Source organism: Calonectris borealis, chromosome 8 (assembly GCF_964195595.1).
Source record: "Calonectris borealis chromosome 8, bCalBor7.hap1.2, whole genome shotgun sequence".
Classification (NCBI taxonomy): Eukaryota; Metazoa; Chordata; class Aves; order Procellariiformes; family Procellariidae; genus Calonectris; species Calonectris borealis.
The window spans coordinates 30,742,177-30,769,757 of NC_134319.1; the positions used below are offsets into that span (position 1 = coordinate 30,742,177).

The 27,581-nt window shown below is 53.2% G+C and overlaps 1 protein-coding gene across 3 annotated transcripts in view; it reads right to left on the reverse strand.

The window, feature by feature from the left end:
• The window catches only part of PBX1 (PBX homeobox 1), a 134,520-nt gene that overhangs the window by 27,461 nt on the left and 79,478 nt on the right, over positions 1 to 27,581 (reverse strand). For all 3 annotated transcript variants that reach the window (XM_075156764.1, XM_075156763.1, XM_075156765.1), the window contains exon 3: positions 123 to 367. In XM_075156764.1, the coding sequence (XP_075012865.1) occupies positions 123 to 367 (245 nt within the window). The remainder of the gene's footprint in view (positions 1 to 122; positions 368 to 27,581) is intronic.

A 27,581-nucleotide genomic window follows, 5' to 3' on the forward strand; every position in this document is an offset into this window, starting at 1 on the left:
CTGTGCACATCCACGCCGTGGTGCCGGACGACGGCTCTCCGGGCCGCTCCGGCTCCTGCTCCCACCATCTCCAACAACCACCCCCGGGCAGCCCTGCCCTCCGCCGTGAAGGAGCCTGTTACCTGCTCGTACTTCTCCAGCTCCGTGTGATAGATTTGCCGGATCTGGGAGAGTTTGGCTCTGTAGTCGGAATGCTCCACCGAGTTGTCGGAGCCGGCTCCTCCCGATGCGGCGGCAGCGGCAGCAGCAGCGGCCGAGCCGCCTCCTTTTTCGGGGCCTGCTACCCCCTCGGCCAGGAGCATGTTGTCTAACCGCATCAGCTGGGGGTCCGTGGGCTCCTCTTCCTGCGCTCCCCGGATGCTCAGCACTGCAGGAGACACAAAGGGGAGAGGAAAGCCTGAGTTGTGCCCAGGGCTTAATTCAGGGAAGGGGATGCTCATCCAAAAGGGGATGCTCATCCCAGGTTGGACCGGCAGTGGGAACTGATGGGGGCTCAGTTCCCATCAAGGGGGCTTTTCTTCCTTTCCCAAGGGTACCCCAACAGGCAGTCTGCATCCCAGTGCTCTGAGCGCAAGCGCAGCGCCTCGGCTCTCCAGCCCAGCAGCAGCGACGGGGGCACTCCAGCTCCCCGCTCCCCTCCCTGCCTCTTCCTCTCCTTCCCGCAGGGAAGAAGCAGGGCAGAACCAGCAGAGAGCTCACCGCAGAGGTAATCCAGAAAACCACACTTTGAGTTCAAGTACGCAGCAAAACTGCTAGCAACACCAACCAAAAAAACAATAAATGTACCCATTCTTAATACCAGAAGTGATAGGGAACGTATCCCAATTCAAGTATGGGATGGGAAGCCAGGATTCTCTAGCCCAGACCTCAGCACCCAGGGGTCCTCTCATGGACACGTTGTTTACAGCCTGGTCCTGCACCGATTGCATAGCCGTCAACCCCAGATGGCAGAGGAAGAAGCACAGAGCCCAGGGCTGACCGTGCCTCAGTTTCCCCATCTTTAAATACAGATGGAGAGGGCTTGCAAGGCCGTGCTTTTAGCCACCCAGTGGAAAAACAAGCAAAAAAGTGTACAGAATACCTTTTATTCTTTGGAAAACACCCTTTTTTTAGAATCTGGTTCTTCCAGTGAAGTCTAAACAGTGCTAAGAAAAGGGGTGACAATAAATCAATCCTCCCGGAGTGACTTGCCAAGGAGAGAATTTTCCTCCCCTCTTTGTACTGCCCGCCTCAATTATTGCTTTGAGGAAAAGTCATCCTATTCCATCCCCATCCTGGAAAAACCACATGGGAGCATCCCGACCGCTCCGGGCCGGCTTGGCAAAGGGACAGGTCCCAGGTCTGCAGGATGGAGGTGCCCTACGTGCCCCCGGGTGCCAGAAGCATAACCCAAGATTTCCACATGCACATACACAGGTGTGCGCAGCTCCAAAATGAATAAAATAAATCCGTGGTGAGTGAACAAAAAAGGCATTTCCTAAGAGAAACGAATTGTATTTCCCCATCTTGTCTGGCACAGGAGCTCAAAGCACTTTGTAAACACACACACCCCCCCGAGCACACACTCGTGCACACCCGGAGCTGGGTAATGTTGCGTGGATTTTCATAAAGCCGTGCCCACTTACACTCGAGATGAATTTGACCCCCCGAATCCACTGCGCAAACAAGAGCAAGCGATTTTCCCCGTCATTGAAAAAAAAAAGTCTAAAATCAGTTGGCAATAAGAAGTAAAACCAGAGCAGCTAAAAAACCTGGGCAAACACTGAGTATGGTCTTCCTCACTCTAAAATAATTTAAAGATATAGCTATTATCAGTATAAAATGGAAGTAAAAGACCCTGTTGAGAGGTTTGGCTAACATTAAAAAGAGCTTTTTTTTAAGCCTCAAACTCTACTGAAATCATTATTTTCAGGACTTTAGCATTTATTGGCATTTTTGTGATTAAAACATTTGCTGTCAACAAAGGTGGGAAGGTCAGGGGGAAAGAAAAGATAGAAAAAAGCCCAATAACAGCAGATTTGCCAATAAGATGAGCTAATAATAAATAATTCCACGCGAGGAAGGATCGTTTCTATATGGAGGGATGGGGGCATGGTGCCAAATTTGGAGCCGGGTGCCTGTTGCCGCGCCCCGAGGAGACAGGTCCAGCATCCCCCTCCACCGCGGGAGGCTTCCCATGGCACCGCCGGCACCCAGCCACACGCTTCGCCGACGAACAAATCCGAGGAGAGAGGTCAGATTTCATCAAGAAAATGGTTTGGGGTCTGCAGTCTATAAATTGAAACAAGAGCTAAAGGTAGCCAAAATCCTCAAAAAGAGAAGAAGAAAGGTGACAGGCTACAGGGCAGAGATAAATTTGCTATGAAAAAAAAGAGAATAAATTCCTATTCTTCCAGGACAAAAAAAAAAAAGAAAATCACTGAATTAAAGCACATCAAAAGCCCAAATACAAATGGAAAGCAACACAGGTAAAGAAAAAAAAAAATTAAAAAACCCAAATAAACAAATCAAAAGTGGAGTTGCCAAAACGGGCGCATCTGGATTTCAAAAGGGAAATATTTTTAGATTAAAAATCTCAGGAATCATTGACCTGACAGGTAGGCACGAGTGATTAATTAGTTGATGTTTAGAAAGCTGCTACCCGATGAAAAGCGCTGTATAACCCCTGAGCTTTATTACTGTGCAACACGCAGGGACCAGCACCCGCTGGGGGTGTGCGTCCCAAGCATCCTACGGATGGACACGCGTCCCCGCAGCAGAGACCCGAACGCAGGCGGGGACCGCGCGAGACAGGCTGGGCTCGGCTGCCCGCTCAGAATAAGGCTAGGGAGTAAATAAATGGAAAGGCCAATGTGTCTAAGCAGAACTGATGCTGCCTATTTATCCCTGGAAGGCTGCGCTCAGCCAAGGAGAAGACAAAACGATTATTTAAAAACTCCTTTTCTATCTTCCCGGTGCTGTCCCCAGCTCCAACGCACCTCCGGCCAGGATGCCCGAGGTGCTGGGCTCCTCAGCAGCTCTGATCCTCCAAAATGCCCCCCGTGATGGGATGCAGCCCCCACTCCAGCGGCTGGGGGGACTCGGGGTGAGCTGGTACAGGCAGCACTCAACCCGCAGTGCCTGGGCAGCTGATCGCGAAAGGCCCCCGCTCTCCCCAGGCTGCCGGCTTTCCCACCAAATTAAAATAAAATAAATTAAGCAGAATGATCCTCGGTGGTCCAGCAGCAAGCCGGAGCTGAGGGGCTGCGGGCGAGCTCCCGCCCATGCCCTGGCATCCCCAGGACCCGCCATTTGCTGCTCCTGATTAAAGAGAGGGGAAAAAAAAAAAAAGGAAGAACAAAAAGAAAGATAGCGACTGGCAGCCGGGGGGAGGAAAATTCATGCAAGACTTTCTGTCCTTGGCCGCTTTCCTGCTGGCTCGGCAGCCCCTGGAGCCGCGGCAAATGCCGCTAGAGGGTGCTCGGCCCTCGCCGAGGTCCCCTGCTGCATCAAAATGCATTTTTATATATAAATATAAATACGTGCACATGCAAATATATATATATGGATGTATTTTAAAAGCAAAGCCAAGCCATGCGCCTTGTCACTGCTGCGAAATGCTCCCTGGGTGACCGTGGAAGGGAATCGAGGAGCGTGGCCGCCCCACGGCTCGCGGCCGTGGCAGGGTCACCGTCACCGATGCCAGCAGTGGGAGCAGCTGGGGACCGCCGAGCCACCAGCCTGCGGTCTGGTCACGGACGCCACCAGGGTCACAGAGACCCATTCCAGCAGCTGGGAAATGGCTCCCAGCTCACATGCTCGCTCCTTTTTCCTCCTGAGCAAGATATCGCAGCCACGGTCTGCAGAGGACATCGTCCGAGTCCTGGGCTGGCTCGGTGGCGGGACTGGCCTCGGAGAATCAAGCGAGGAGGAGATAAAGCTGAAAACAGCTCCCCGGCTCCTTGCCTGCCCTGCGATTCAGGGATGTGGGATGGAAACTGCATCGAGTTGCCAAAGCTTTCAGATGCTCCAAGATGTTTCCCACCGACCTGGGCATCTCCGAGGAGCGCCTGCAGAGCAGCCAGCCCCACGCTCACACGAGACAGGCAGCCAGCACCCCACACACGTCTGTCCCCCCACACCACGGTACTCGGGCCTGGCGTTCCCATGCACGGGGGCAGCCACGCAGACAGGGTGGGGGGCATGGGGCAGGAGAAACAGCCCTTGGCAGACATGGTGCTGGCACGTGCCTTCAAAACGGACTGCACCCTGGGGATGGTGTGGGGCTGTGAAGACACCTAAGAAATCCACAAAGGTGGGTAGCGGGCTCCTCCTGGTCCTCCACGCCACCATCCCCTCCCTATTGAGTCCATTTTCCTGGGAACATTTTTCCAAAGGGACCTGAGAAGCCAGCTCAGCGCAGGAGCGGAGCACACAGCCACCCCTCTTCTCCGAGGCCACCCCAAAATGCTTCAGCTTAGCAACTCTTTGCTCTCCATCCCTTCCAAACCCTCCAGTTCAGAGGTGTGCAGGCAACACAGGCAGAACATCATCATGATGGCAATCAAACGCGATGGGGGTGATGGCAGCAGCTTAGCAGGAGACTGTGGCTCAGCAGTGACAGCAGAAAAGGATGCTCAAACCTCCAAGCTGCACCTATCTTCTAGAAAGGGCAATTTATTGTACTGTGATCAGCGTCCTCGAGCTGAGGAGATGTGGGAAGCAGGGGCTTGTCCCGGCCAGACTCCCAGCATGGGATATATGCACTCACAAGGGGACGTAGGCTGCGGTGGTACAGCACACCCCATCATTTCTCATCCTCATGTCTCTCCTTGGGTGCCGCTGCATGTGTGTGCGCTCATCCCCAGCCAGGTGCCGGCCAGGACTTCGGGGGTGGAAGTCGAAGACCAAGCAGAAGACACTGGAGGAGGCTATGGCCAAGCAGAAGACACCAGAGGAAGCTAAGGCAAGGTAGAGCAGCGGGAACAGCCTCTCCAGGGATGCAACTGGAGTATCTTGGAAGAAGACACAGTGAACGACACAAAGCCAACCCAGGTTGGGTTCTTTCATTGATGACGAAAGAAGAGGTCCCCAGAGCTGGCTTGGCTGCTTGCGAGGGCTTTGCTGCATGGGACCAGCATTCCTCGACTCTCCACCAACTTCAGCGGTCAATGCAGAAATTTGCTGTGACCGACTGGTTAAGATCTCCCCCAAGTACATGAGCTGGCAGTTCCTCTACAGCTCCATTTGCTGACACCACCAGCCAAGGGCTGGTCCCAGTGGCTGGACATTCAAACAAACCCACCCTAAAAAGATACCTGCTGCGTGGTTTTAACGAGTACAGGAGGAGCGCTGCCCTCCCGCCCGAGCTGGGCTGCTTCTGGATGGTCTTCTTGTGGTTGCTTCTGCCCATTCCCAACTTGCTGAATTGCCTTTCCAGGGGGACATTTTAAAGGAGAAGGAGATTTCAAGTAAATGATTGTAACTTATCGAAAATAATGTGCTACTTAGCATCGGAGACAAGCATCCTGGCAGGCAGAAATGGGAAGCAGTGCCGGAGCAGATGGGAGTAATTAGGTTGTGATTTTCAGAAGGGTTTTCTTTCCTGCCTCCACTGTGCCTAAGATGCACTCGGGGCGGGGGGAAGGGAACAACGCACCCAACAACAGAGTTTTAAGAGAGGTGGACGATTCCTCTGCCACGGCCGCCTGGCTGCGAGCTGCCCTTCGGCATGACTTTCCCGTGGGGAAACCAGAGATGCCCAGCGCGGCATGCTGCTGGTGGAGCACTGCTGGCTGCTCTTGCTGTCCCCTCACACAGCCACAAGCAGGGCAAGATTCCTCCTTCCCCACCAAGGCACTCATCTGACATCTCACCTGCACAGATGAACAGGGTCTTGCCAAATCCTTTCCTGCACCAGTGGGTGCCCCTGCTGTATGGACAACGAAGGCACAGCAGCTCCTCCATGGGAACCCCAAAACTCTTGCACAGACCCACGCAGTGCACGGCCAGGCTTTGAAACACACATTGAACATCAGCCCTCTTCCGACCTTTTGTGACTTAATCACCATCCGCAATATTTGCTTGGGCTCGTGGAGACCCAGCTTCAAGAGTCACACGAGCTCACTAGTTTTCTTCAAACATATGTTTTTACACCTCCAGGTCTAAAACAACAGCCAGCAAACAGAGGGACAGCTGAGATGCCAGCAAATGCCCCTGCTAACAAAACCGGTAACTAATAACGTTATTTTAAGCCGATCTCAATATTCCCTGGAGCCTGAGTCTACATTTGTGAATGCTGATGATTAACTGCACTGAACCCGGTACAAAAATATTCCCATCTGCCTCATATTTGAGGACAGTTACGCATTAAGTGGCTTGCGGCTGGCTGTCTGCATCCTCCTCGTATTCATACGTGTAGTCACAACCAACTCAGGAGAGTTGGGGTTTGCTTCCTTGGCTGATCCATGATGGCCTGGGCTTGAGTTCTCTTCCCAAGATTTCTTTGTGCAGAAAAGCCCCCAGATCCCGTGCCCCTACCTAAACTCCTGTTTTTTTCCTGTGCAAGTATATTTGCAGCCTACTTTCTTCTGCAACAGCAAACCCCAGACACAAAGGAAAATCCAATGTTTTGGATCTTCTCTTTAAACACAAAGTCACCTTCAAGACCTATGTTCAGAAGAAATATGACCAGCACCTCCGGCTGGGTCTTCACACCGCCCATTCAAGGGCCCATGCGACAGACAGCAACGTAAATGTCTTCTCGGCAAAGCCTATGGTGTCTACGTTAAATGGGTATCAACAATCTCGGTAACCAAGGTGGAATACTTCAATATTAAGTAATCACAGGGAGTTTTAAACCGCGGTTAGATATATTCACTATGTTTACATAAAGCCACTGAGAAAATCAACATCAAAACACAAATACCTATTTTCCAGACAAAAGAAAGCTGGAATTTCCAAATACACCACACATAGCCTTCCAGGAAGCGGGATTTAAGAGAAGTTGGGGGCTTTTTCCCTTACAATTGACATAAAAGTTTCCCTCCTCGCTCCAACCTTTCCAAAACTTACAACTGGATGAACAGATTTTGCTCAGATTTTCCAAAACAGGCTGCCGTGAGATGAGGCATGGAAAATTTCAGCTGGCAAAATGGTTTTTTGTGCATCTACTTATTTATTTATTTCCCAGAAAAAGGAGGAACACTGTGAAACTGATGGGCCATTTCTGTCACAAATTTTCACAGTCTAAAGCCATAAAACAAACCAAAAATCCCAGCAGCAAATAAAGAGAGAGGCTTGTACCCATAAGCACTGCAAAGCCACCCTGGACCCTCGCAAACCCACCTCCTCTCCCAACACGGGAGTATCCATCAGGGCTGTTCGGAAACAAAGCACTTAAACAATTTTGTAAGAGATGCTTTGAAAGGTGGAGAAGTGTTCCTTCGGTCCATAAAGCACACAAAATCGTGATAAGATATGTACTCCCACAGAGACGGGAGCAAGTCACATCAGTTCAAAGTAATGGTCCGTCTAGTCCCAGAGGCCAACTCCAGCCATGGCGAACAAGCCCTACTGGAGACCCAACCAAGGCCATGACCAACAGCAGAAGCATCAGATGCTCAGGGCAGTGACACTTCCCCCAGCACCCTCCTACCCACCACCAGTTTTGGGAACTTGCAACCCAAATTCAAGATCAATCAAAAATGTTTCCTGAATCAGAAATGAAATCAGGCATTTCATGTCATCGTTTTCCCCTCCCTCTTGTTTTAAATCAAAATTTGGGTCAATTTAAAAACAACCAAACTGCTTTAAAAAACAGTAACTTCCCATCTTTCTGGGGTGGAAGAGTGCAAATTATTTGCTGAATCCAACCCAAATTCAAAAAAAAGTCTGAATTAACCTCAAACCATAATTTTGGGGTGTGGGGAATGGGAGAGGGGAATTTATCACATGCCAAAAAGTTTCTCAGCTCCCAGCAGCAGCTCTCCATCACTTCAGGAGATGCAGCTTGCATGTGCCACGGAAGCTGCAGAAGAGAGACACGTATTTGATAGCGCTGGCAAAGAGTCTGCACCAGTTTTCTCCTAACCCCATCCCAAATGCCAAATGGGTTGCCATAGTGAGTGAGGATCTGGCAGCAAAATGCTCAAAAGGTCTGGAAAATTATCACTAACACATTGGGGGGGAAAAAAACCCCCCTAAACTGGAAAATGATCTAAAATAGCCCTTTCCACAAAAATAATGCACAATATTGCAGTGATTACTGAAAACCAGATTCCCCAAGAAATGTGACTCCCTGGGAAGCTGAATGAACACAGATGAGCTCGTCTTTCCAGTCCTTCCCCGCGTCTTGCTCCTGCTGACCAGTTTAGCTCATGGCTAGTAACTGAGCCAGGTACGGAAACTTTTGACCCCATCCCCGCATGCCCAGCTACAGCTACGTTGTGGTTGAACGAAGCATTGCAGATCAAATCTAAGTATTTTCTATTTTTCTCTTTACAGTCCTGACGCCACAAGCCGTGTCTACTCACGGATGCTTCACTGCAGGTTGCTGGTCAACTCCCACTGGCTTCAGCAGCAAAACTCCCTCTGTAATTTTCACATCTGAAATTTGGGGGCAGGTAGCACTCAGAAGCCAGAGCCAACTGAACCTCTTGCACCATGAGCAGATCGCTGAACAGAGGCGGTTTAGCGGCAGAAAGCAGGCTGGAAGTGCTTGCAAACATTAAAAAAAAAAAGCCAACCAAAGCTAACCGCCCCACCGGTGGACAAACCACCTCCTCCCCTCCCAGTTACAGCAGCTTCAAGCCCACCTTTGTCACATCCCACAGAGCAGCAAACCCTCACAACTCCACCTAATTAAGAAAATCAACTTCACTTCCCCCAATAACACTCTGCAAACAACTCACCACCCCAGAGCCAAACTCTGGGTGCCGTCTTATTGGCACTCTTCCCTTGGAAGAGCACGGATAATTTCTGGCTGCACACAGGTCCCCTCCCCATCCCGCTGAGCACCCCACACACCCCCAGGCCAGGCTCATGGTCTGACCACAAAGCAGGCTGATGTTGGGGAGCGATGCTGAAGCAGGCTGGAGCAATCCTGCGCTCGGCTTATCTCATGGAGCAGTTTTCCCCTTCCTAAGCAGGGCAGGATTAGCAGGCTCCGGTTACAGCTATGAAGCGTAATCAATCCCTTATCTGCATAGGCAAACCCAGCACGTCTCAGATTCTCCAGCCCCGCCGACCACAGACCACACCGTAAGGGAGAGATTGTCCACGGCCACCCACCCTCCTCCATCTCACCCCAGCCGCTGCCGCGGGCAGGGAACAGGGACCTGGACCGACCTCCAGCTGCTTGGAGCAGCAGCCACAAGAGATAAAGAAAAGCAGGGCGAGATTCAGCGCTGCTCTGCTGCTGGGCCAGATTTGAGCGTAAGATGTAACCCAGCTAATTGACCACGGGCTGGCCTGGCTCAGGGGAGCAGCATCTGCCACGGAGAAAAGCCAGTGGCTGGGATGGTAAATTGGCATTACAGGCAGCGGAGGGGAGAAGGATAACACAAACACACACACATGCCCCTTCCCACACCTCTTGGAGTGCATTTGGGATTTCTTTCCAACCCTAGATTGCGGTATGGGGCAAAAGAATCAGATTTTGCTATTGCGATGAGAAGAATAGGCGGTTAAACACAGGGCTCTGCCTCTGTCCCTCCAATGGCAGCACCGGCTGTACCAGGACCTCACCTTCTCCTGCTGGAGTCTGGGTGATGGACCAGAGTCCCCTCCGCAGCACCAAGACAGTAAATTGTCACTGAGGAACAGAGCAAGCCATCGTCCCCACCCCAGGAGATGAGATGGCTCGGACCTGGCGTTGGTCACGCCTGGAGACATGTCCCAGCCTGGAGCGCGGAGTAGACGCGGGGCTCCCCAAGCCCTGCAGGAACAAATCGGCAAACAAAAGACAGGATTGCTCCCAGGACAGGTCCAGCCATAAACCCCCCTCTCTGAACGCCAGTTGGGCTGGGATCTGCCTCCTGCTCCAGCGCGATGCTTTGCATATGAATTCTCCTTGCTGAAAAGAAATGGGTCCTTTGAATGAGCTGAATCTGCTAATGAGAAGCCGGGGCCTCCAGAGCCCCTCGGAGGACAAGGGTCCCATTTCGACCGCCCCAGGCCAAGCCCTGAAATCTGAGAACAAACAAAGAGAGGTTTTCCCCCAGAAGGAAGCTGCCTTTCCAGCCTGCTCCCCTCTCGGAAAGGTCATCTCCCCTGGACACGCAGCGCCTGCGAACGGCTGCTCGATGCACAAAGCGGCGGGGGCAAGAAAGTCATAGGTGAAAAGACTGGCGAGAGCCCAAGCTGAAAAGCTGCATTTCACATTCCCTCCTCCTGCCATCCTTCAAAAAAGATGACCCGTGAGACTCCATCCAAGGAAAGCTGGCTTGGAGCTCGTTAGATGGCAATGTCCCACTCAAGTCTCGGGTTTGCTAAATAATTTGAAGGTACCCACTGCCCATCACACGGCCGAGAGCACTGCCGCTCTGTCACCAAGTTGATGGCCTTGCCACGGGCTAGATTGAAATACACTGTTTTTTCCCTCCCTTTCTCTCTCACAAAGCAGGCAGCGCAGAATCACGACAGATGTCTACCAAAAGCTGGGGACAGACTCCCACTGCAGAGCACCCTGGGGCCATGTCCTCTCCCTCCACTGCCAAAGGACCGCCCCGTCTCCTGCTTACTGGCACGCTCTCTGCCCAGAACCACGTTCCCATTTCCAGCAGGGACCTTCTGATGCAAGGCAAGAACTGAGCATGGTCCTTGTCAGTCCTGCTTACTTGAAGGCAGCCTCATTCCTCAGTGCTTGCAGAAGGTGGCTGCAGGATCCGTTTTTTGGTTTATGCAGACAAGATGGAAGCAAAAGAGAAGGAAGAAGCAACTATTAAGCAAGGACTCTCCACCCAGAGTGAAACCTCAGGGCTGGGTTTTGCAGTAAGAAGCCTACTGCCCTGGCACAGGGGAGATTGCAGCCATTGCCAAGTATGAGTGGATCACAAGTGCCTACCATCGGTGATTGTCTTCTCTGAGGTCAGCCATGGCCCAGGGTCTCGGCCTCATGGAGGATGGACATCGCTCTTCTCTGAGAGCCAGAGGTCTTCTGTTCCAGATGCATTAGAAACCACCCCTCCCCATGTCCACCTCTCCCCCAGCAATGGTACCAGGTGATTCAAAGCCTTCTCCATGAAAAATTTGAACTGACAGTAAGTTATATGCCTATGAGGATAGGTCAAATACAAAGTACAAGAAGCAACCATAACCAAAGGTATCAAAAATCCCACCCCAACTCCTGTAGTATAGCCACCATTTAGATGCAACTCATCTGTACTGGGACAATATCAGGCCACTTCACAATGTTACAGATGTCACTTAGATGACAGGACCAGAGCCAGCCTCCCTTGAGCCGATACACGTCACCCCATGTGTTTCTGAAGTACCACAGCTCTCCAGGACTAAATGTTCCTCTAACTCTGTGCAGACTTGCCTTACACACAAGGTGTTTCTCTCTATGCTATACATAGATCACACCAAAGCCTACCTGAACGTTCCTCTTCCATTTGCTTGGTTTCCAAGCTTGTCCCACCCACAGCACCACAGAGAGGTCAACTTTGCCCAGGCCTAGACAGTCCATCAATCTCGCATGGCTAAGACACGCAATCTTGAACCCAACTTTGCCAGGATTCAATGATCTCGGGCAAATAAATGAGCACATTTTTTGCACGATGCTCAGTCCCTCACGCCACTGTGCCGACCTGCTGAGCCCGGTGTCAAACCCGGTCCTCGAGCGTGCCAGACAAAGCCTGACTCTTTGAAAGGCAACAGCCAGTCGGCAGCGTTTTAAGGCCAGAAAACAGCTCTGAACGTTCAGTTCCTTCTTTAAATAGAGGCCCCTTCTGTAAACGATCTGTTTGGACAGGAGGGAGAGTGCTGCAAGAGTCCAAGCGGTTGTGAAATAGGATCGGCTGCCTTCGCTCCCGCTCCATTCAAAACATGTGGGGGGAAGAAAGAAACTGGCAAGGCAAGAGGGGAGGAAAGAGCCCCTGCACCTCCACACTGCTGGAAGGGTGTGAGACACCAGAGAAAACAGGGAAAAATAAATAAAAAGGATCAATTAGGCATTTCTGTTTCGAGGTGCCTGCGTGTGTTTAATTATATTCCATGCAAGAGGTTGTTGACGCAGATTTCCGTGCTGCGGGGCGGTGGTGTAACGGGATCCGGCTCTGCCTTCTACCTCGGACAACCCCGCTCAGGGCTTTAACACCAAGCCCACCCGTCCCCACGGTTCGACAGCACCCTCGGGTAGAGGGGGGCTGACACCCAGCCCCACAGCGCACTGCCCAGACAGACGGACACACAGTTCCCCCCTGCTCCTTTCAGAGAGGCCCCTGCCATAAACAGAGAGGAGATTAAAAAGGGAGGAAAAAAAAAAAATCTTTGCCCGACTCCGGCTGCGTCCCAGATCAAAGATCATCTCCAGCGAGGCCATCTGGTCCTTGTAAATGTAAAAGCAAATTGAAAGCCCTGCCCTCACCTCCTCCGATTCCCTCGGCAATATTGCTTTTACCGGACGGGGAAGGAGCTCGCAAAAGGCATCTGTATGTAATATAGAGCCCCCGTGCAGCTGGGCTATAGGTTTGCGACCCCCCTTTTTGTTAATCACGAAGCAGAGGTAAATGTTTTCTTTGGATCTCCAGGGGCCCTGTTATTCCCAGGGGCTTTGGGAAGAGCCCACAGCAGCAACCCTGGGATGGAGGAGGGCTGCTCTGCATCCCCATCACTTCTTTCCAGCTGACGACCTCGTTGTTGTCCCCATCCTGGTTTAGAAAGGGACACACCAGGAGGGAAGGATGTCCCCACCACCCCAGCAGTGTCCCCACCATCACAGAAGCCATGCAGCACCCTCCTTCCCCAGCCCTGTGGTGCTTCAAGCAGGTTTCTCCTACCACTGCTCCCCTCCTCGGATACAAAAGGGGATGCAGAGGCCAGCAAATAACCGAGAGAAGGAGAAGGACTGAACCGAGCCCTTCCAAAAAGGGGATGCAATGCATCTGAGCCAAAAACGACTTGTGAAAACCCCCACCATTGCCAACCCAAATATTCCAGGCTCAACTTGAAAGGCAAGTGGGATCCACTACCAAGAGGAGAAAGCAACACGGGAGACGTCGCAGGCAAAGAGAAGGCAGCTTGAGGAATTCCTACCCATCAAGCTTTATTGTGTTATTCCAACTAAGCAGAGACAAAAAGACAAATCTCAGCTCCCTACTTTCATTTATAATTGAACCCAGTCCAGAAGGATGGAGCAAGTACCATCTGTAATGCAGAGTGCATTAGCAGCCGGCAGAATGAAATATTCAAATTACTGTAGGCTACCTCGCATTTTAATGACAGGGTTACAAAAACCTGACTTGTAAGTAGAGATTGGACTGGAAGAACAGAAAGTTTGTTTTTTCAGTGCATGAATTAACCTAACAAAATGTTACTTTCAGGAAAAAAAAACATTTGCATGGGTAATTCTGCAACATATCCCAACAGGCTCACGAGAAAAAAAAATATTATTCCATTTAGTTATCCTAATTGATATATTGTCTGGGGAGATGAAAAAACTCAGGGAAAAAAGGGCAAGGCTTTTTCCTTTTGGCTGAAGATACTAAATAAATATACGTAGATGTGCACAAACCTTACCAACATGTACAGGTCCCGTACACAGGGATGCATGGCAGCACATATGTGCATCCATGAGGTGTGTCAGTACAATACTTGCACGATCCGTAGCCTTTCGATGCCATGCACAATTTGAATATGCAAATCACACCTTGATTTTCGTGCTTGTGCCGGTGCTGGGATCCATTCGTTTTGATATCGTTAATCAGGGCTGCCGAAAAGCCTGACACAGTAAGTGGCTGTAGCCCCTAGCAGTAGTCAAGATGGAGTGACAGGCTCCATTTAAGATGTCACAGCATATAATAAAGTGTAAAACTATACTTAAAATAAACGAGATAGAAACAATAAACTTGGCTCTGGGTTTGAACTTTCTGGGAGAGCAGCAGAGAGACGCGAGCACGCACGTGTGCAAGTGGGCACGGGGCTGGGGTGGCTGGAGAGGACGGTCCCCCCCCACCCTGCTACGCAGGTGAGCGCGAGGAGGGCTGACCTCCCACGTCCTCTGAAGGAGCCGAGCTTCTCAGCAAACCTACAGAACAAACAACCAGTCTGCACGAGGGACATCTCTGGAGCTTCTGGAAGTGGACGTGGAGGAGGAGGAGGAAGACAAGGAGCCTTATCTGGGATCTGCTGGGGACCGAGGGGACAGCCAGGCCACGACAGGCATCACGATTCAGGCAAGGAGCCCCCTGAAAGGGCTGAGCTTTGCTTCCAGCAGCTCAGCAGAGAAGAAGGGATTTACCCACCGCAGGTGTCACCTCCAGGCGCCTGGATGGAGGTGCGGACAAACCGGTCCAAACCACCCTTCCCTCCCGGGAAAGGTCACCAGCTCCTGGCCACGTTGCCAGGGTGTCTCTTCCCCTCCACCCCCAGACGGTAGCACCGGGATGCAATGGAGAGGCAGTGATGTCCTCAGCATCTCAGCCCCGAGCCTGGGCTTGGCCACGTGCCCCAGGACCAGGAGCCACAGCAGATGCTGGAGCCCTTCCCTGGATGAGGATCAGGATCAGGCCCCTGCAGGGAGGGGCCCCCCATACTAATAAGTCCAAAAGGCCCATTTCGCTCCCCAAACGACCCCTCCGCACCCCAAAACCTCCAGCGCATCTGACAGCAGCTCTCCGTGCTGAGACAAACCAGTCGCTCTCCCTCCTGCTAAGCAGTTAAATTAGAGAGTATTCAATTAATAACAGCTGAATATTCTGTCACATTTAGGAAGATGTATGGTAAGACAAGCGAGTTGTGATGTCTGTGACAGAAATGATAAAAGTTCTCCCGACACAGCCTGGCAGATACTTGGCTGGAGGAACCGCTTGCTCTCATGGACTCCAACGTCAGCGCAGATACCAGGCCCAGCGCCACCTTCAAAGGAGAGACACTCCAAATTGCACGGGAGAACCATTGCCAAAATCGTTTGCAGGCAGCTCCCTCCCGCCCTCCTTCTGGGATCCATCTGAGATGTAGGGACGAGACCCTGGAGAAGACCTTGGTCAAGAGAGGTCCGAGACAGCACCTGCCAGCCACCACGTGGCACGCATCAATCAGCAGAAGCTCAAACCCTCCCATGTCACCTAAAATCCATCCCATGACACTCTTCCCCCCCAGGCTGCCTCAGTTTACCCATCTGCAAAAGGGACATCACATCCCAAGCAACCCACCCCAGGGGGGGACCGGGGCAGCGCTTGCACGGCACCGCGATCATGGGCAAGCGCCTGCCGTCCGGTAAGAGGTTCTCAGTCTAATTTACGGATGCGGCGTGGCCAGGGGACACATGGGATTGGTGCTCTCGAGGCCGCCGCCTCTTCTTCTGGGGGGTTGTTTTTCACCGGTGTTGTTTGTGAACACAGTTTTGTTGCTAAGAAACTACCTTCATATTGCACGGAGAGCAAAGACAAAGCAACCATCAAAACAACACCGTATTTTGACAGTAGCCAGATCGTAACCATAAATGATCCATTTTCCCCGCTCTCCTGTATGCTCATTAATGTGGTCTAAATACCATACTCCCATATATAATCCGCACCCTATACGTACACACGCACAGCACGTGCAGGCACCGGGGACCCATGTGTGGGGGGCTCCGCCACGTCCATTCATCCCCCAAGCGAAAGCTGAAGGAATCAGACCCGGGAAGAGGAGGGGGCTCCCCGGGGAGGCCCCACAGCTCCCTTCTAGGCAGGGAGATTGCACAGGGTCTTTAAGCAAGAGATACATAACAAATAAAAGGAGGGAGAAGGTAAGACCTCTGCCCGCACCCACGGCAGCTAGCTCTGCGCGTCGGCCCTGGTTTGGGGAGAAACATAATTATCTCTTGGCTCAGGGTTTGTTGGGTGGGTTGGGGTTATTTGTTATTTTTTAAGTCCCAGGGGAGAAAAAAGTGGTGAGGAAAATAAAACCCATTCACTGCTCAGTGTTAAAAGGGCTCCATGCCTCTTGCTGCTTTCAGGATGGGGAGATCCTGCCACACAGGGAAGACCAGAGCACCCCCTCGCCATCACCTTGACACAGATATGTTCCCAAGCCAAGTCCCCAGGATCCTGAAAACCAGTTTGCCAACGCATCCACCTCCTAGGGCAGGAGGACATCTCTACTTTTCCTGCTGGAGCATCTCTGGCCCCTCTTTGCCGGTCCCACTGCAACCTGGATGGGTCCCAGAAAAGATGTGAAAGGCAATGCATCTGCCCCCCCAAAAAAGGCAGGAAAGGGGCAAAAGCACCTCCAGAGCAGCAGCAGCTGCAGGAAGATGCTTCTTGTGCCGATCCAGGACCATCCAGGATGATGCATGAAGCTAAGAGGCTTGGTGGATGCGATGGTGCAGCGAGGTCGGCGGTGCCCTACTCGCACCAAAAAGCCAGAGGAAAGCAAATGGCCTGTTTGCAAACATCCCATGTGCCCGGAGGGCAGGGGGAGAAAAGACACCCGGGCTGTGGCCACTAACAACTGGAAATGAAAACTGCTTCACTGGGAAGCCTCGGCGTCACTGGAAGCGCCCTGAGCAGAGGCAGCGTGCTGCAGTCAGGTGCCAGCGAGACAAGCGGAGCAGCGGGCAAGTGCCGTGCAGGCAGGGACGCAGGTAACCGCCACGCAGGCAGGGACACAGACCTCAGTACCCTGTACCCACCCCCCCAGGGCCACGGACCTGCCACCGCTGATTTACGGGCAGAAGGAAAGGCAGGTAAAAGGCAAGGCTGAAACTGCAACCTGTCATGCCAAGGCAACCCAACCGGCCCCGCGCTTTTGCAAACCCCTGATGCAAGAAAGGATGCCCAGAGTCACAGCACAACCGCGGTGGCTCTCATCACCCTGGCAGTACAGCAAACACCGACCTGCTGTCCTTGACCATGACCCACCTGTGGCAATCACCGGTTCAAGAGCCTACCGAGAGCACGGACTCACCGTCAGCGAGGGATTGCATCGGTCTGCTTTACACCCCTCGGCGTGCACTTGTGCAGACAGCAACGCCTGCAGGCAGGGACCAACGGGGCTTGGGAAAGAGCAGTGCCCTACCTTGGATGCTTTTGAGGGGGAATAAGGAAAAAACTGAAGCTGTGGGAAGCGATCCCGCAATATCTGGGTTGTTTGACTCTTCCCCTGGGCCAGCTGGAGCGTGGCTCTGGCTGATCCCTTACCCGAGCGTGAGACTCTTCTGCACGTACCCGAAACCCCAGCCCAGAACCGAACGGCCCGTCTCCCGTAGAGCAGCAGCTTGCCACGTGTGCCTTCCCTGCCAAAACCCTGAGCTCCACCCTACAGTAGGAGAAAAAGGGAAGGGCGAGAAGAGCTCTGTCGAAACCCACCAAACCCCAAACAACATTTCTCCGCAGCAGAACAAAGCCCTTGGAAATCTCTTCTCTGCCTGGGTCCCCTGACCCACATGAAAGCGGCATTTTTCTGGGCTAATTACACAGGCTGCTCTGAGCCTCCTGGCAGAATACGAGCCTGCAAAGGCAGACATCAAAGGGCTCCCAACTTTAAAATAGAGAGCAAAGACGGCACGGTCCGCAGGAGACCTCTCTCCGTCGCCTGTGCTGGCTGCCTGGGTTGAACATTGGAGGTGACTCGGTTCATGAGACCCCCGGCAAGGAAAGCCAGGGGAAGAGGGTGGGCAGACAGTTTTTATTTGCATGGCACGTTCCCAGCAGGCACAGGCAAGGAGAGGGGGGTTTGTCCTTGTAGGACCAGCCATGGTCACAGCAAAGCTTTCTGAGGCCTCCATCCAAGGGAAGGACCAACTATGGAGCCTGTCTGCTAGCTGGGGTGGGGCAAGCCATGGGGCGCTGGATGGAGTGGCCAAGTTGGGTTGGGTTGTGGGAGAGGATGGGACAGGAGTCACTGCCACACGCCAGGCAGTGGTCACCACCATCACAGCTGATCTGAGCACCAGCCCCGGGCGCTGCATGCCTCAGTTTCCCCAGAGCTGAATGCACCCATTGCATCTAGAGCTCCTGAGATGGGATTTTCCAAACAGGTCCTTCACCCTAAAGAGCAACTTCCTAGAGGAAGCCTTGGCCCTGCTTGGGCCGAGTCACAGCCTGTGCCCACAGCTCCTGATGGACAAGAAACCCAAGCTCTGCTGCTTCCCATTCATTTGGGAGAGAGAAGATGCATTTACTGTCCCCTCCAGCCCCAAACCACCGCACCCCATGGCCATCTCTCCCCTCTCCTGGCCCAGAAAGCAGCACTCTCCTGGCTTTCAGCAGGACACCCTGACATGCCGGGCACAATTTGCATTGGAGATGACCGGGGAAGATGAAGCCTTCCTGCCAGCTCCTCCGGCCCCCACCTTTCGCTCTCCCCTTTGGGCTTTATAGGGCCTTGCAGCACGGCCAGTACATGCTCTGCAGAGCCAACAGCCCTCTCTCCCTCTCACTGACGAGCGCACAGAGATGCCTCCAAAACAGCAAGGCATGACCAGAAATCCTATGGGTCTTCAGGCTCTGGTCCTTCCGTGGGCAGCAATTACCCAGGAGTGCTGCCATTTCTGCAGAGCCTTGGAAAAGGACAGGGGCAAGGAAATCCACATGGGATGCTCCAACATTCAGGAAGATCAGTGCACACAAAACTGTCACGCGAGGGATGCCAACCGTGCTCCTGAACCCAGCCTGGTCCAGCCCTTGGTCTCCCCACTTCTCCCCCAGCCTTGCCTCCACGGGTGCGGAGGCAAGGAGGTGGGCTGGACCGCACCCCGCTTCCTCTCGAGGAGGAGAAGGAAGATGAAAGGATGAGGCTGGGACGGTCGAGCATGGGATGCGAGGGGAAGGTGTCAATTAAAGCAATGAGGCCCTCTGCATCCCTGTGCCTGACAGCCGGGCTGAGCGGAGCTGACAGGCAGAGCGCCGGCTGGCTTCCCCGTCTCGCTCACCGGAGCGCGCTCTCCCCCACGCATCCCCGGCTCCAAACCGGCAAGGCTGGGGCACGTGGACACCGGCAGCGGCGTGGTGTCCCTTCCCCTGCCCCCAGAGATGCTCCTAATAATGGGAATTATCATGATTTGGGGCTTAAGCAGGTCACGGCCAGCCTGGAGGCGGATGGCAGGGAAGAGGTCGGGGCTGGGTGGGATGGCAGAGAGAGGCTCCAGATCCCACTGAAATAACTAATGAGCGCTGCAAGGTCTCAGCCCCTATGCAGGATGGCATCAGCCGGGATGCAGGGAAGGTGGTGATCCAGCAGACACTGGCTGGCAACTCACCTCCTGAAGCCCCCGCGGGTGGCCAGCCTGCATCTCTGCTCCCCCTTGCCTCCCCCTGGGAATCGCATCCCAGGAGCCCCTGTTTCACCCCCTGCCTGCCCTCCCTGCAGGCTCAATCCGATTACTGCTGATACACATCTCCTCCTGGGCTCCAAAACACGCTCTTCCCAGCTGAAGGATTCGCACGGACACGGAAAACTTGTCCTGATTGCGGCGTTAATGGTCGTGTGGCCCATGTCATCACCGAAATGGCCTTAGGGGGAGAGTTGATGGGTCTCTGAAGTCATCAGGACTACCCCACCTCATCTTGCTCCCCTTATTAAAACCATTCATCCTGGGAGCTAAATGAATATGTTTCATCTTCAAATGCTGAGACACAACAGCAAGCAGGCAGAGATCTAATAGAACAATACCCATCTAATCATGCCGATTTTTCTCTCCCCATCCTGCCTTCATATTACACACGCGGCCATGAGACCAAGCCGAGGCCATGGGCAACGGGCGGGGATGGGGCACGGCCCACTCCCGGGTTTGCTGCCACCGCTGTACCTCACCCCCCCACACGCCAGGGTCTTCCTCCCCCTGCTGCAGTGGAAAAAGCCCCAGGACTTTTAAAACTAATAAGCCCAATAGATACCAAGCCTAACAAGTCTAAGGGAGCCAGGGAAGCAGGGCAGGCCCTCCGCCACCAGCAGACCCCTGCTTCCCATGAGAATGCTACATGCCGTACTGCCCATGAATCATTTTGGCGCTCCTTCCCGCACCCACCGCAGGTTTTCCGGGCTCCCATTCCCTTAGATACAGAGTTGATTTTTTTCCCTTGTTTGCTAAAGCACCTTTTTGCATGCATGACGTTGGGGAAAGCTTAACAATTTCGTATCTCTCCCATATTAAGGGCGTCCAGCAAGGTCCCCGGCCGGGGACAGGGTGGTGGAGGACGCGGCGGGTGGGAGCATCGGGAAGGGCTGGGGATGGGAAAGGTGGTTAATCAGCTGCATCTTTCAAGAGCCTGCCGGAGACGCTGCTGGCCTCCCCTTCCTAACCAGGGTTTGCACAGCAAATCCCCGCTCTATCTAATTATTAACGATAATAACGGCGGCTGGCTCACTGGATGCCATCTGGAGCCCTGCCACGCGTGCCCGCTGGCCCCGGGAGGGCTGGGAAGGGGGTGACCCGGCGGGGCGAGGGCTGGGGCCGGGGGCCAGCCGGGCAGTGGGTACCAGCTCGGGATCGCCCCAAGGACCCGGCGGGCCCACCCAGGCTGCCGTGCTTGTGTTCGCTGCTGTGGCAGGCTTCATAAGGCTCCGCTCTTTGACTGGCGTTGAGTTTATGTGAAAGTAATTAACAGTAATTAATCCTTAATTACAGTAATTAGCCAAGTCGCAGTAAATTAAACCACATCTGGAGCAGATGAGGGCTTCCGAACGGGAGGCTAGTGCAGGCGACAATCGGAGAGATGCTGAATTCATCTGACAGCATCTGATTAAGGCTACCTGTTGCAAGCGGCTCATTTGCATCGCGTTTTTGTTTGCATTTGGCAGTAACCCTTTCAGCTGGGCTCCCACCCCTCACCTCCGCTCCCCCTGCGCTCTTCTACCTCCCCATCTCCCCCCCAAGAGCTGCGGGGATCTGCAAGGAGGAGGGAGGAGCTCCAACCCAAGAGGCAAGAGTCTCCCTGCCATCCCCCCCGACCAGCCCCGGCTACGCCAGGGCAGTGGGGATGAGCCGGCATGGGGCCAGGGAGCCGCCGGGCTCCCTCGCATCCTCCAGAGAGCAGGAGCTGCTCAGGGGGTGGTATATAAACCACTCGCCCCGCAGGCAGGCACTGGGCAGGGGATGACCGAGCAGGATGGAGGCAGAGCAATGGAGGCAGCCAACTTCGCTCCTCGGCTTCCCCATGTCCCGTGTCGTAACAGCTACAATAATAATAATAATAATAATAAAAGATCTGGACTCCAAAGGGGACCACATTAGCAAAAAGGGGCAGGTTATTATTAATACCACTCAGCATTTACCCAGTGCTGTGCAATCTCAGAGACTTTTGTTGATGTTTAGCCACGCTCACAGGAAGGGGGAAATCCTTCCCTTCCCCTTCTTCCTTACAATGGAGAAACCACAAGACAGAGAGGTGAAACAGGGTACGAGAGGCTCAGTTATGGCTTGTCATGTTTGAATGCTGAAAGAAAGTGCTAAGGGAGCAAATGGTGCCGTCCTGACTCGGTTTTGTGACCTCATCCCACGTGGCCAGGACACATGGTTGGCTCTGAGCTATTAGAAAAATACTGGGGATAATTCACAAAAATATCTTACACTCTTCTGGTCCTCAAACTGTGCCGCTCACCAGCACCCCAAACCCTGGGATAAGGATCTCCATCAAGGCAGGGAGATGCCAACCGGATTTCAAGAGCAGAACTGCAACTGTGATGGTCCAAACGCAATTGCCTGATTTCAGTAGGTATCGCAAAAGCTTCAGGGCTTAATTGCACACAATTAATGAGCATGAAGGTCTTATGTATCTTGCCTTTTCATCATACAGTACAGGGTGGATGGGCAGTGTACCTAGGCTCCTGAAGCCCAGGCAGGGAGTGTTAAAAAACCCTTTAATACTGAAATATTGTCTCTCCTCTGGAACTAAAACTGTACAGGATTGCCAAAGCCAACAGCTGCAGCAGGCCCTGGAAACAATCAGAAGAACCTCATTTTATGAAACACGGAAAAGGGATACGTTTGTCCCTAATTGCAAAATAAAAGCAACCTTTTGAATTTCCTGCGCACACAAGAGTCTCACAGAAAAAATGTGGTTTCCCCACCTCTGCGTTGACTCCGCTTCAGGCAGGATTCCCTGTACTGCTGAAACCCAGCCAAGCCCTGAAACAGCCACCGACCAGCCGACGTCCACCACACACCCGCCCCAGAAACACACTTTGCCGACTGTGTCTCGGTTGGAGAAATGGCAATTCATAGCTTTCCTCTCCTCCCAAGGAGAAACGTGGTGTCCATCAGCCCCAGGGTCACCGGCCGCCAAACAGAGCAGGAAAAATCAAGTAGACTGAAGTGATGCTCCACCAAATCTCACCTTCCCGAACTGGGCATGTCTCTGAACACGGATGCTACCTCGCGATGGCTGCGCCTGGTGCAAGAACAATGTGTGCCTGCCAGCGGGGGGAAAGAATTTTGCAGTCAACTTAAAAGAGAGGGGAGGGTTCCTGATTCACACCCCCAAAATGAACTCACGCTGTCCTTTCAGTGCAATTTTGCTTTCAATCAATAGTTTTCTAAACAGATATTCCATCAGCTTTGTACTTGAGATCCTTCACAGCTATGGCATTTACAGCAAATCACATTATCTTGCTGCAGCCAGATTTTTGGCTAAAAAAAAAAAAAAATTTACATTCATATGAATAAAAGATTCCTCACAAATGTCTTCAAGAAATACACCCCCCAAATCCACAATGCCAACATTTTGCCTTGCACAAAAATAACATAAATTGGGAAGCTGTAACCAAATAGGCAAAGCCTGCTCCAGCCAGGCAAAAAGAGTGCAGGACATCGCTCTGCTACAAAAGCAGCAATGACCTCAGATGGTGTAGTGGTGGAGGCAGGAGAGCCTGGTTGGGCCTGCTTCTCCTCCGCAGGTATCGGCCAACAGCTATCTGTACAGACCATAGATGCTAAAGATGCAGCCTTCAAAGCTGCAAAATATTCAACATCTCAACTTGGGTGAATAACCAAGTTTTCAGTGCATGGGCAATGCAACACTCTTGGGAAGACAGTCATTTCGGACCCAAGCAGATGTTTCATTTCAGTTTGTGCGTGTCTTCGTATCCAAATTTCCTCCAATCTCACTTGGCTACAAAGCTTCATCTCTGCACACACAAGAAAGCCCCTTCTCCATGCATTGAGAGGCTCAAGAGAAAGAGCTCTCACGAGAACTCCCAGCTGTCCCACCCTGGATCAGGATGAGACGCCTCTCCCCATGAGACAGCACGGGTGAAGTGGTGCAACCTCCTCTGCTCACCTGCCTGTTGCTCCTCTCAAGGCTGGCAAAGACTTGCAGGAATATGAGGACTGGGTCAGTGCCTCCTTCAAGATGGATCAGCAATGTTGCCATTGGGTCTAACTAGACCCAAAGCTAAAAGCTCCCTAACCCTTCAGTGTTGCTCAGCCCAGTTGCCCTATCTGCTTGCAACTGGTACATCTCACACTTTCAAGCCTACATCCTTCATGGTGGCTCCCACGTGCGTAAGCAGCAACACGAGTCCCTTTGGCTTTTACTTATGTGGTTGGGAACACACGTCCCTGCTCTTTGCACTACGAATTACTGGGAAACCACCAAGGGAAACGTCCTTCCCATGTTGGTGGGGAGACCGTTAACTCCACCAAGTTGACCCTCTCCACCTTTTCAAGCCCAAATAGCTGCTCGGGACTTTTCGCTGCAGAAGTCCTTCAAAGAGCAACCCAGTGGTTGCTCCATTTCCAGTGGTTTCGCACCAGGTCAAATGAGAAAACAAATACAACCACAGAAAAACCAATGACGCCGTGAAGGTGGGAGGCACATCTCGCTTCTCCTCTCCAGACGAAGGGAGACACGGCCGTACCCAGTGCCATGGCCAGGCGGGCTTCCCCACCCATCAAATATCACCGTTTTTGGACCAAACACTAGTGTGGAAGTTTTAACCTGAAAACAGAACGTGTGTGTGGGGAAGTTCCCAAACAAAACCAACTAAAACTAAGCCTCTATGCCTTACAGTCCAGGAAGACAACATGGCCCAAGGACCTGGGGCTGGGGAGGTGAGAGGCAGCAGATCTGCCCTGCCCTGCCAGGGAACCTGGCGCGGATGCACGTGTCATTGCAGATGGACGCACGCACGTTTTACGGACATGTGTGTGCTCCTTTCAGGCCAAAGACTCGGGTCCCTCCTCATCTGCACAGTTCGAATTAATTATACACTTTAATTTCATGAATTATTAATTTGATTCTGACTCGGCAGCTTACGATTATCCAGCGCTACAGACTATGCAATTCCAGCTTCATTAAAACATCACCAGCTGCCTGAGAGACAGACATTAAATAGCAGAGAGTAATAATAAAATTAAGCTCCCTGTGCATAGCAACAGAGTCTTCCCCAGCCGCACGCGGCGAGGGCCCAACTGGTAAATAGGTCCCTTCCAGGAGCTTTATTCCCTTCCCGATGCTGGTCCCACCCTGCACCCTTGCCGGGAGGATGCTGCTCCTGGGATGCACGGCAGCAGAGGACTGGGAATCGGCAAGAGCAGGCCTGGGATGGGGGGCATGGCCGGGCGATGAGGGCGAGCAGCAGCCCCCTCCCAATGCCCTCCTTGGCGCCTGCAGCAAGGATGGGGAAGGCTTCTGGGGCTAACATCACCTCCAAATAAATAAAGCCAGAGCGCTGCCTCCCAGCGTCTCCCTGGCAAAACAATTTATAGAGGGAAAATGTCGGAATTTAGACATTCCATTTAGCTGCTTCAGAAATCTAAGGACCCCAAACCTTGTGGGATTTGAGAAATCGATGGAATTAATTAAGGGAGATGTCCAGCGGTCTCCGCTAAGTAATCAGCAGGTACAGTAGACCTGAAATTCTATAAAGAAAAATGGGAAGGGATGACATTGAAGGAGGCAGTGGGGATTAAAAAATGAGCATCCGAGTGGTAAAGGCGCACACCCATTGATCGCTGCATTACGGATTAAGGCTTCAACGAGCAGCCAGAAGATTCTGTAGCAGAAAATGGTTACAGAGGATGAGCATGAGCAGAGCAGATATATATAACCTCTGACAGCTGGGAACAACTGAGACGGAGGACAGCTCTGCGGCGAACCCCAGAGCAAGAAAGTTTTGGGGAGGGGGAGGAAGGTGAAGCGAGGGGAGCTTGGAGAGAGCCATTTTGTGCAAGGGAGACCTACCCAGAAGAAGGGAGCGGTCCCCAGCCCACCCCGGGGAGGAAGGTAGAGGTGGGCACCCAGAGCCAGTGCGAGATGGGGGGACATAGGGGTGGGCAGCGAGGTGGGGAGGGGGCACTTGCGTGCTGGCCTGGGAGGCCGCTCCATCAGCAAACAGTTAACACCTGGGAATGAGGTGCGGCCCAAGCAGACACATATGCACAGACCAGACCTGCCTGCCTGCCTGCCACAGTGCTCTCCGGACCACGCTCCACCTCTCTGCCCTGCCGAGGGCTCTCAAGGAGACCACTGCCTTTAATCCTATGCCCCTTAGCGGTCCTGTGCTTTGGTTTCCCATGGGAGACCGCATCTGAGCCTGGAAAGCATCATCACCACTTGGACCACGTCCGCGCGGCAGCAGCTTCCCAAGGTCGCTCTGCCCCAGCGTAGCCCCAGGATGCGCAGGTACCTGCTCCCCAAAGGCAGGCTGGACCCTCCTCGCAAGGGCAGCTGCGGGAAGCAGCAGGCAATGCTGCGTTGAGGGGCAGGTCACCGGTGAGCGCCATCCACCCTCGGGAAGTAAAAGAGTAGCACGATCATGTCTTCAGACACTCTGAGTATGTACAGGAGGGGGTTAAAGCAAGATCACGCGGGAGGTGCCACCCTGAAACCCCGCTAGCACGCAGCCACCCACTCGCACAGCACTAGCACCACACCAGTGCCACCATTTGGGACCAACCACAGGCAGACATGCTTCTCCAGAGGTCCCAAGCATTGCCCAGACCACGGTACCTGACAACGTTGCATGGCAGCCGGTTCAGAAAAGACTTCAGCAATGTGGTGAACTTGATTTTCTGTGCTTAAAACAGATCCTTACTGGGAATGTTACAGCTGCACCCAATGCCTTGTGCAAACAGAGGAGGAAACCCTTGGGAAGCGGCACCCCACCCAGTCATCCCGCCCTCCCAGCCACTGTGGAGGGAGGAAACGAAAGCAGCAAAACTGAATTGGGATTGCTGGAACACTTCAATGAGAAATTTCAAAAATAAAACCAAACCCCCTGGAGCTGCGTGCGGCGGCAGCTCCGTGTCTGCAGAGGTCACGGGGCCGGAGCCAGCCTCCTGCCCGCTCCTCATACATATGCATCGCTGCAAGCCAGCGCGAGCTAAATGTCAGCGGTGCCAGCACGCACGCACGCGCAGCTGGAGGGGACCCTCGCTTCGCAGGACAAAGGCAGGCGCTTTGGGGTACGGGAGGTGCGGACTGGCCGGGCGCAGGGGGGAGAAGGGCTCACACCACGTGTGGATGCGGCCGTGGGCACTCAGCTGCTTTGGGAGGCAGTTGCAAGCCAGCGAGGCTGGTGAGGCCGAAGCACGCTTCCAGCAAAGGGCTGTCTGCAATCGCGTGTGCCGTGCGGGTGCCTGGGCGGGTCCGGCAGCCTCTGTGCCCCCACCCCGGCACTGCCGCTCCCACCACCACCACTCGCACACGCACAGGAGTATCTCCATCCTTCAATCCCTTAAATATCTTTCAAAAATCTGGTGGGGACCAAAAAAGCATGCCTGAAAGTCATGGGCGTTTTGAGCCAAACCCAGAGAGCATCCTGGCTGGGGAAGGGTCTGCAAAAACATCTTCCCTCCCCGGGGCGAGCTGGGCCACCTTCCACCAGGAAACACACAACTGTGCTTGGACAAGCAGCCTCCATGGGGCATCTGGGTCCCCCCTCTTGTGTGGCTCTGGGAGACAGAGCAGGACACCAAGTGGACCTTGTCCCCTTCATCATCCAGGAAGACAGCATCACCTTCTCCAGTGCTGCTGAGGGACACAGAAACCCTGGTCTCTATGCCAGGCAAGCCACAGGGACAAGGGGACAGGATGGGCAGTTGCCTGTTCAAGCTGAAGCGAGATGCTCCTGCATGCAGAAGGCTGAACACCGTGTCCCCAGACCCAGCATGGCAAGACGCCAGCATAAAGACGCCATGACCTCAAGAGAAAGATGGGTCTAGCAGACGCAACAGCATAAACACAGCCCATCCTTCTCCCCAGAAAGGCTTTCTCTTTGTCCAGGCTGGACTTCGAAGGCTCTCTCTGCCCCCACGTCTCTACACATCTTTGGATCAAGCCCCTCCGGCTCCAGCCCCAGGTTCTTTCAAGCCAACTCCAACCTGCCCCCAGGCAGGAGCTGCCAATCCCACAGCCCGAGCCAATAGCAATGCCTCGAAATCACACTTCGGAGGCCTTACGGGTGCCCAGCGACACGCGAGGCAATGTGTGTTTTACAACCCATGTGTCGAAGAG